Source organism: Helobdella robusta (genome assembly GCF_000326865.2).
Source record: "Helobdella robusta unplaced genomic scaffold HELROscaffold_22, whole genome shotgun sequence".
Taxonomy (NCBI): domain Eukaryota; kingdom Metazoa; phylum Annelida; class Clitellata; order Rhynchobdellida; family Glossiphoniidae; genus Helobdella; species Helobdella robusta.
This window is the reverse complement of record NW_008704170.1, coordinates 2080814-2090813: the sequence shown is the minus strand read 5'-3', so window position 1 is coordinate 2090813 and position 10000 is coordinate 2080814. Positions and strand designations below refer to the sequence as shown.

Genomic DNA, 10000 nt, shown 5'->3' with positions numbered 1-10000 from the left:
GGCCAAGGAACGGGCTGTAGTGTGGAAGCCGCCTAGTACGTATAGTAATGTTTGCGCTAATATCTCTTCATGCGTTAAACCTGAGGTATTTTTTGATTTTGTACGATGGTATTGTAGATTATTTGTGTATTGTATTTGTGTATCATATTTGTGTATTGTATTTGTGTATTGTATTTGTGTATTGTATTGTTTTGTATTTTTGGGGTATTTTTTCAATTTTGTAAATGGTGTTTGTGTTGTGATGCAATGATGGATATTGAATATGTGCTGTTGTCGGTTTATTCAATTGTTTCTTCATTCAGTCGTTCGTTCGTTTTGAAATTCAGCCTTTCGGTGGCCATTCATTCATTCTTTCTTTCTTTCGTTTGTTCGTTCGTTTGTTCGTTCGTTCGTTCGTTCGTTCATTCATTCATTCATTCATTCATTCATTCATTCATTCATTCATTCATTCATTCATTCATTCAACCTTTCCTATCTTCACCCTCCCTGCCAAGTTTAACATCTTCAATGTTATCCAGATGTGCCTGCACCATTGCTTGCAAAAAATCTGGACGCTCCTGTGAACAACAACAACAAAAACAACAACAACAACAATAATAATAATAATACCAACGTTGCTATCGAAACCTCAAAACCAAATTTTAAAAAATTTCCTCAACTAACAACACATCCTTTCAATCTTTCTTCAAAGAGCTGGTTGAAGGCACTCTTGAAGGTCTCGAGAAATCCTGGCGGGAACATCGAGAAGCCAAGAAGTTCAAAAAATGGCGACACAAATGGAAAGGTATCTATGGTTTGACATCCTCATTATCATTATTATCATCATCAGTATCGTTATCGTCATCACCATCAGCATCATCATCGTCATCATCATCGTCGTCATTTTAGGAATAATTGTCAACAATAACATTCTCGTCATCTCATCTAGTCTCTCTCCAATCAACAAAAACTATTCCAAAAACACCATCATCATCATCATCGTTGTACTCATCTCATCATCAACAACAGGGAGAAATTAAAGAGGGAGGGAGAGAGAAGAGAGAGAGAGAGAGAGTGAGAAAAAAATAAAAGGAAAGAAAACCAAATTCACTAATGGCTATTAGAATAGATAGATTAATTCTATAGAAATTAATGTTAAATGGCTGCTTCAAAATCCTACAGAAAATACACATGACGCTCACATTCAGACTCTCTGTCTCTCTCTCTTTCTCTCTCTCTCTCTCACACATATTCACACACACAGAGACACACAAACACACACAGGCATAAACAGACACAGAGACACACAAACACACACTAACAACAGATAGACGGAATAATTCCACTGAAATTAATGTTAAATGGTTGTTTCAATGCTGCCAAAAAGACGTTATCATCATCATTGTAGGAGTCAACATCCAAGCCCAGGGCTGAGCCGCACGTGAAGTCTAGAGAAAACGCGTTACATAATCTGAATGAATGAATGAAAGAGTGAATGAATGAATGAATAAATGAATGAATGAACGATTGAAAAAGTTTAAAGAATAGCCAGTACATAAACTATTATTTTGATAGATAAGCGAGTGAATGAATGGATGGACCAATAGAAAAGTGAACGAGTGAATGGGCGATTGAATAAATGAATGAATGAAAAAATTAATGAAAGAATGAATAAATTAATTAATAAACAAATGAATTAATTAATTAATTACTGTTGCACATCTACATAGTTCTGATTGAGTGACAACGTATCGAGATTTTCGATGAAAGTTTTCAGACACTTTCTAGCAAGTGGGAAGTTCTTTACAAGAAATAAATATAACACTTATATTTAATTATTGAAAATAATAATAATTATTATTATTATTAATTATTATTTTATAAAATACTAACTATAATTAAGGATATAACAATATCAAAATAGCGAACCTACAACAACAACAACAACGACAACAACAACAACGACAACAACAACAACGACGACGACAACAACAAAAGCAAAAACATAAACAACAACATAAAAGACAACAACAGTTTTGTTTACATTTTTAAGTTTAGAGCTAGTAAAAAATGGCGTCAACAGACTTCTCATTCTCTTCCATTCAAGACCTTCTATATCGTTCAAGGAATGCCTCATCCAGTGACGTAATATTAATCTCTAATGATGGATGGATGGATGGATAGAAAAATGAATGAACGAACGAATGAACGGGCAGTTGAATAGATACGTAAGTGAGTGAGATGACAAATAAAGGATAGATGAATGGATATATGGATTAATGAATACATAGAGAAAGGATGGACCGAAGAACTGAATGACTGAATAAAAAATAAATGAATGAATGAATAAATGAATGAATGAACGAACGAATGAACGAATGAACGAATGAATGAAGGAACGAACGAATGAACAAACGAATGAATGAATGAATGAAAATAGTCTTACCCTTCTGCCGGAGCAAGCTTTCGGTAAATTGAAATAAACCTCCTTGAGTAGTTCAACGTCCTTCGTTATTATAACCGGCCTGTCGAACTCAACCACTCTGTAACGACGATAATTGTGGGGATAGTGATGATAATGATGACAATGGTGATGATGGTGATGACGTAGATGGTAAATAATATCAATAATAATAATAATTGTAATAATTAAAATTTAAAAAAAATCAGTTAAATTGATGTGAACCCGACTCTAGGTCCGTATTTGGAAAGCATCTTCAAATCGTAATCTCCCATTACCTTATAGAATAATAATAATAATAATAATAAAATAAAAATAATAATAAAAACAGAAAACAAACTTCGCCCTCCAGTAACAATAAGACGTGCCCTATCAAATATTTACCCCGTTTGGCTGTTGGGATGCCCTTGTATGTTGACAGCGTAATGAAGGGTTTTTTGGAGTATCTGAATGAATGGATGAATGATTGAATGAATGAATTAATTAATGGATGAATGAATGAATGAACGAACGAACGAACGAACGAACGAACGAATGAATGAATATAAAAAATGTGATTCAGCTATACCTCCATAGCCATGTTAAAAACAGCGAAAAGCAAACGCCACCAATAATATAGGTAAACATTTTCCAATTTATTTCATGAATTTATTATTATTTGTTTTTTTTTATTATTATTATTATTCATTAATATTATACACTAAAATATATTCTATTTGGGTAGATGTTATTATTAAAAAGATGAGTTATTTTCCTCTATAATTATCTTAAAGTCAAAATATAGGGGTTCATATATATATATATATATATATATATATATATATATATATATATAGTGCAATGTACAAACGATGACTTGATAGTTATTATACATATTTAAAAAGGCTTTTATCAGTAAAAATTTTTTTTATTTATCGTTAGGTATTTTTTTTATTTGGTTCAAGAATTAGAAACAATATTGCCAGACACACACACACACACACACACACACACACTCACTCACACACACACACACACACACACACACACACACACACACCACACACACACACATATATATATATATATATATATACATGCGAACCAACAAGAAGCAGACAATCAGACAGACAGTCAGACAGTGACAGACAAACAGAATGACAGACAGACAGACATACGTATATACACATACATACCGTCTCAAACACAGACTTGTAAACATAGATACACGCATACAATTATACACATACACACACACACACACATTTATATTATTTATTTTCTTTCTTAAATTTCGAATAATTACATCATTTTATAACGAATTTTATTTTGAAATATGGAAAAGAAAAGCTTATCGAAGCAAAACTATAGCATGAATGTGCCTGTCATATAAGCTGTGTAAATTTATTTATTAAACTTATTTAGACGAATTAAACAAAGAAATACCATTTAAAATAATTCTAGTAAGAAAAAAATGAAAGAAATATTTGTAAATAGTCAAATATCAATAGAATTGATAGATTGTACTCGCTACATTTAAACAATTAAGAAAAACGTTACTACTACTACTGCAGCTGCTTCTATTACTACTACTGCAGCTGTAATTACTACTACTACTGCTTCATCTGCTACTATTGCTATTGTTATTACCACTACTACAATTAGCTTCGTCAATCATGATCACATAATCTTCATCATCTCGCCATCATCATAATCATCACCCTGGTCATCATCAGCAGCAGCAGTGGCAGCAGCAGCAGCAGCATGGCAGTCATCATCATCAACATCACGCTCTTTTTTCCAGCCCTAGATGAATACTGTTATCCCAGAGTACCAGCAACGAGTACTTCTTTAATTTCAGAGGTACCTTATTGTATGTATTGTTGGTACATGTGTGTGTGTATGTGTGTGTGTGTATGTGTGTGTGTGTGTGAATGTGTGTATGTGCACTTACTTCAGTTTTATCTGTCGGAACAAATTTAAATCTTTTCATAGCTCCAACCATTGCCATCTTTATGGCCATTTGGGCAAGTCTCATTCCTTTGTGAATATTATTTTAAATTATGGATACCGTTTTTAAAAGTTTGACATCTTTCTCATTATCATCATCGTCGTCATCTTTTTCATCATCACCATTATCATCATCATCCTCCTCCTCTTCCTCCTCATCATCATTAACATCATCATCATTGACATCATCGTCAACATCACCAACAACCACTTCATCACCATTGTCGTCAACAGAATTTTACAAAAATCACCCAAACAAATCCTATGCCCCGCCCCAAAGGGCAGATGGTGGAGAGGGTTTCTATTGGCGCATGCTTCTGGGCTGAACCTTGAATAATAAAAATTAAATTATTATTATTATTGTTGTTGTTGTTATGTTTTTTATTTATACTATTAACGTTATAATTATTAAATCGTTATTATTATTAAATGAAACAGCAAATAAACACAAATAATTCAATTGAATGAATGAATGGTTTAGTTTGTTGAGTATGTGTAAAATTAGTTGACCTTTCGGGGTCAAATTTATCCGGGTCAGGGTAAATATTTGGGTCGTGGTGGATAGCCCAGACGGGAACAACGACGAGAGTACCTTCTCTAATGTGAAGACCATCATCAAGGACAATATCCTGCGTGGCGCGTCTGTCAAATCTTGATTGGTTGGTTGATTGATTGGTTTATGAGTTTGTTCAGTGGCTGATTTTGATTGGTTGGGGGCTTGCTCGTTAGCGGGTTGATTGGTTGAGTGAGTTTAGTTATTGGTTAGTTATTTGTTGAGTTAATTAGTTTATAAATAAATGAGTAGTAGACGAACAACAGACATGAATGTTAATTAAACATTTTGACAGCAAGAGAATCTTATCAGCGTTGAGGCTCATCGACGATGCTCTTTATTGAAAAAACACATTGCATTTCAGAAACAAACAGTCGGTCGGTCGAAACAGACAGACAAATAAAGCGAACAAAACTTCAATTCAGACCTAATGAACGCTGGATAACATCTGGTAGTTTCATTGATACACATCTCCATGTATTTCAACTTGCTCAAGTTATCATAGGTCAATTCCTATGTATATATGTGTGTGCAAGCAAATTCATGTCTGTATGAATGTATGTTAGTATGTATGTGCCTTTATATATATATATATATATATGTGTGTGTGTGTGTGTGTGTGTGTGTGTGTGTGTGTGTGTGTGTGTGTGTGTGTGTATGTACTACTAGTTACTAGTTCAGTTAACCTTATCTCCGATGACATCTAATATTTCTCGGTGCACTTTTTCTTGTACTTCCGGATGCAGAGCCAGGCAGTACATGGTAAGTACTAAGGAGCGTGAAGTTGTGTCATAACCACCCTGTACGAACATCAGCGTTTGTGCCAGTATCTCCTCATTAGTCAGTCCTTATAGAATCATTTTATTATTATAATATATTAATTTTATTATTATAATATATTCATTTTATTATTATAATATATTCATTTTATTATTATAATATATTCATTTTATTATTATAATATATTTATTATTATAATATATTCATTTTATTATTATAACATATTCATTTTATTATTATAATATATTTATTTTATTATTATAATACATTCATTTTATTATTATAATATAATTATTATATTATTAATAATAATATTATTTCGAAAACCTTTTCTACTCTCTCCTTCTCTTCCGAGAGATTTGTCTTCGATGTCGTCTAAATGTGCCCTTGCCATCGTTTCAATGAAATCGCGACGTCCCTTCATTGAAATAATCATATTTCTATGCTACTGCGACGACTGTTGCTACTGCAGCAGCTGCTGCTACTGCTGCTGCTACTACTATTTCTGCTGCTACTACTGCTACTACTCTTGCTGTTATTTTTTATACTGCTACAACTACAGCATGTAGAGTATTCAACACCAGACACACTAATACTAACTACATTTTGATAATGGGATACCAAAAATACAACGATACACGGATAAACGCAGTTCTAGAAATACCAACTGCTTAAACTTCAAAATACGTACACCAGTAAAATGGTACTACTGCTACTGCTACTACTACTACTACCACTACTGCTACTACTACTAATACTACTACTACTACTATTACTACTACTACTACTACTACTACTACTACTACTACTACTACTACTACTACTACTATTACTACTGCTACTACTACTACTACTAACACTTGGATTGTTAAGTCTTTCATTTAGCAACTGTTTCGTCATTGTTTCGAAGAATTTCAGATAACCCCTTGGGAACATATTGACGCCGAACAGCTCCAGCAGAGGCGTAACAAATGGGAATGTAACTGTGTAAATGTATGTAAAGATTTTAATGTCTGTAAACGTATGTAATGCACATTAGTCATGGGTATTATATATATTCGTGATATAAGTAGTTGGGTATAAAATGGTCAAAATGTATTTAAACAATGTCAGTATCGTTTGTACCTAATTAATTTAATGTGTACACTGAATGTAACGAATGTAACAGCTAGTATATATTGAGTAGCACTAGGTCATCCCATTAAATTGCAAAACAACTAACAACATATGAACATGAGCTTGGCGCCTACGGTAAGGTTGGTTAACTTCCTCAAGAGAGCCAGAAATTTGTCATTCTCATCGGTCTGCGAATCAACCTGCAAGCCAAAGGCTGAGCTGCATATCATATCTAATGTATAAGCCGAACACAACCTGTGTAAATACATAGTACGGACATACATACATACATACATACATACATACATACATACATACATACATACACACACACACACATACACACATACATACATACATGCAAGTATACACAACATGTTTTGTATATTTAAAAAAAAACCAAAACAAACAAACGAACATTCATCAAAACGAATAACGGTCGGTATCACTACTTCATCTCAGCTTTATCATCATCATCATCTTAATATTATTATTCCTAATTATTCCTAATTATTATTATTTATTTGTGTAAACCATATTATCATAATAATGTGTAACAGCCTATCACCAACTTCTGTATATCGATTGATTCCTGAACACCATGCACCCTTTCCAAATGATCAACAAACGCCCTAGAACACGCACTGACCAAAGATAAGCTCTTAAAATTACGAAATAAATAATAATAATAATGATGATGATGATGGTGATGATGATGATGACGATGATGTTGATGATTCATTCATTCGTTCATCCATCCGTCTATAAATTCGATCATTTACTTCAATGCAACTAACATCTTTCAACTTTGAAGTTGAAAAGAATGGACTCAACAACGTTCGAACTCGCTTCCATTCAGTTCCGTGGATATCAATCAAGGAGTATTTAGACCAACCCCTCACGTACATTTTCTTTATTTTATTTAAAAAAAGTTAAATAAATCATGCTGCTGCTGCTGCTACTACTACTACTACTACTACATCTACTACTACTGCTGGTACTACTACTACTGATGTTGCTATTACTACTAATAATAAATAATAAAAATTATAATAACCCTTCGAGCGGAAAATGCGTTTAGGTGATTGTAGAGAACTTTCTTAAGCAATTCCAAATCTTTTGTTACAATAACCGGCGCGTCGAATTCAACCAAACTATAAAATAATTTAATAATAATTGTAATAATAATTGTAATAATAATAATAATATTATTATTATTAATATAATAATAATAATAATAATTATTATTATTATAGTTCTGATGAAGATGAGAATGATATTAAAGGACAAATTCATTAGACAGTAACTTTGCAGTTGAATCCAGTCGTAAGTAAAAGTATAGCTAAGAAAGTTTTCAATTACATCAAGGTTACATTAAGACTCGACACAATTACATTACATTACAATACATTTACAATACAATTACATTACAATACAATACATTTACAATACAATTACATTACAATACAATACATTTACAATACAACTACATCAAAATTACAATTACATTACATTACAATACATTTACAATACAATTATATCAAATTTACATTACATTACAATACATTTACAATACAATTATATCAAATTTACATTACATATATTACAATAAATTTTCAATACAATTACATCAAATTTACATTACATATATTACAATAAATTTTCAATACAATTTCATTACATTTACAATACAATTACATCATAATTACATTACATTACATTTACAATACAATTACATCAAAATTACATTACATTACATTTACATTGTAAACCATTACTCACCCGAATGTCGGTCCGAGTTCATTAACCAGCTTGATGTCATACGCTCCAACCGTCTGTAACGTTGTTTATGATACAAATTATTACAAAAATTATGATGAAGATGATGATAATATAAATCATAATATTATAATCATAATATTATAATCATAATATTATAATCATAATATTATAATCATAATAATTATAATTATAATAATTATAATATTAATCATACTCGTACTCATCGTTTTAAGAATAATGACGTAAAGTACATTAACACATACAATGTACAATGTGTGCGTTAACATTAACAACAACCACACCAACCACAACAACAACCACAACAACAACAAATACAGCAAAATACCCAAATGGTACCCAAATATACCCACGTCATATTTGGCCCCTTCAAATAAGTGACCAACAAAATATTTTCCGCCGCTTGCTATTGGAACGTTGTATGTTGCAAGTACGGCATATGGTCTCCTGGCAAAACTGTTGTTGATGTTGTGGTTATATACGAACGAATAATGTAACCAACCAAAAGATACAAAACAAACAAACATCTACAACATACAAACGTACAACAACAAAATATGCGAGTTAGCTTAGTCGGTAGAAGTACCATTTCTCGAGTTGTTAATACACGATGACCTGGTTCGATTACTGTCTATCTGAAACTCAAAGAAGATGATCACACGCCATGTTTACGTGTGTATCTAAACATGTGGTGTGTATGTGTGTATATACGTCGTGTGGCGAGAACGTTACAGCCACTATGACACGACAGTTTAACTCTCAATGAATGATATGAAAGCAGTTCTGCACATATCAGAGCTACAAAGTTGAATAAGAAAAACCAAACAAACCGCCAAAGATAAACTACAGAAGCCGTGAAAGCAACGGCGACAACAGCCGCGACAAACTGCAGCATGATTAATTAACAATATAAATATAATACACTTTAAAATTTATGTTTTAAAATTTATTTTCCCATACGCATACACAATCCTTATTGATTCGTTTAATTTATATGATAATTTTATTATATATATAAATTTATTTATATTCTTATCATTTTATTGTTTTATTTTCACAAATCTACCCAAAAAATATAGTGGCACACTACACAGTTGTCTCGATATAAAGTACTACCTAAGGGTTTTTCACGTAAAACCAACACATCAAACTGCTGCTTTATTATGATGATTAGTATTATCTACATTACATGTGTGCAATAGCAGTTAAAGCTTATAAGCTTTAACTGCTATTGCACACATATATAAATATATATATATTTTTGTTTACGTATTGCAAATAGGTTATGGCTGGTTTTTATAACCATTCAGAGGTACAGAAAA

General features: G+C 32.0%; 1 protein-coding gene across 1 annotated transcript; it reads right to left on the bottom strand.

Annotated features, from left to right (window-relative positions):
• Nucleotides 1–3726: 3726 nt before the first annotated feature.
• Nucleotides 3727–7786, bottom strand: HELRODRAFT_111479 (hypothetical protein; the record flags this gene model as incomplete). Its single annotated transcript, XM_009018719.1, has 11 exons — nucleotides 3727–4039; nucleotides 4146–4286; nucleotides 4374–4459; nucleotides 4681–4757; nucleotides 4940–5080; nucleotides 5410–5495; nucleotides 5669–5829; nucleotides 6090–6180; nucleotides 6621–6745; nucleotides 6985–7133; nucleotides 7602–7786. The coding sequence occupies 10 exons, from the start codon at nucleotides 7784–7786 to the stop codon at nucleotides 4206–4208; spliced, it is 1182 nt and encodes a 393-aa protein (XP_009016967.1). The 3' UTR covers nucleotides 3727–4039; nucleotides 4146–4205.
• Between the last annotated feature and the right edge of the window lie 2214 nt (nucleotides 7787–10000).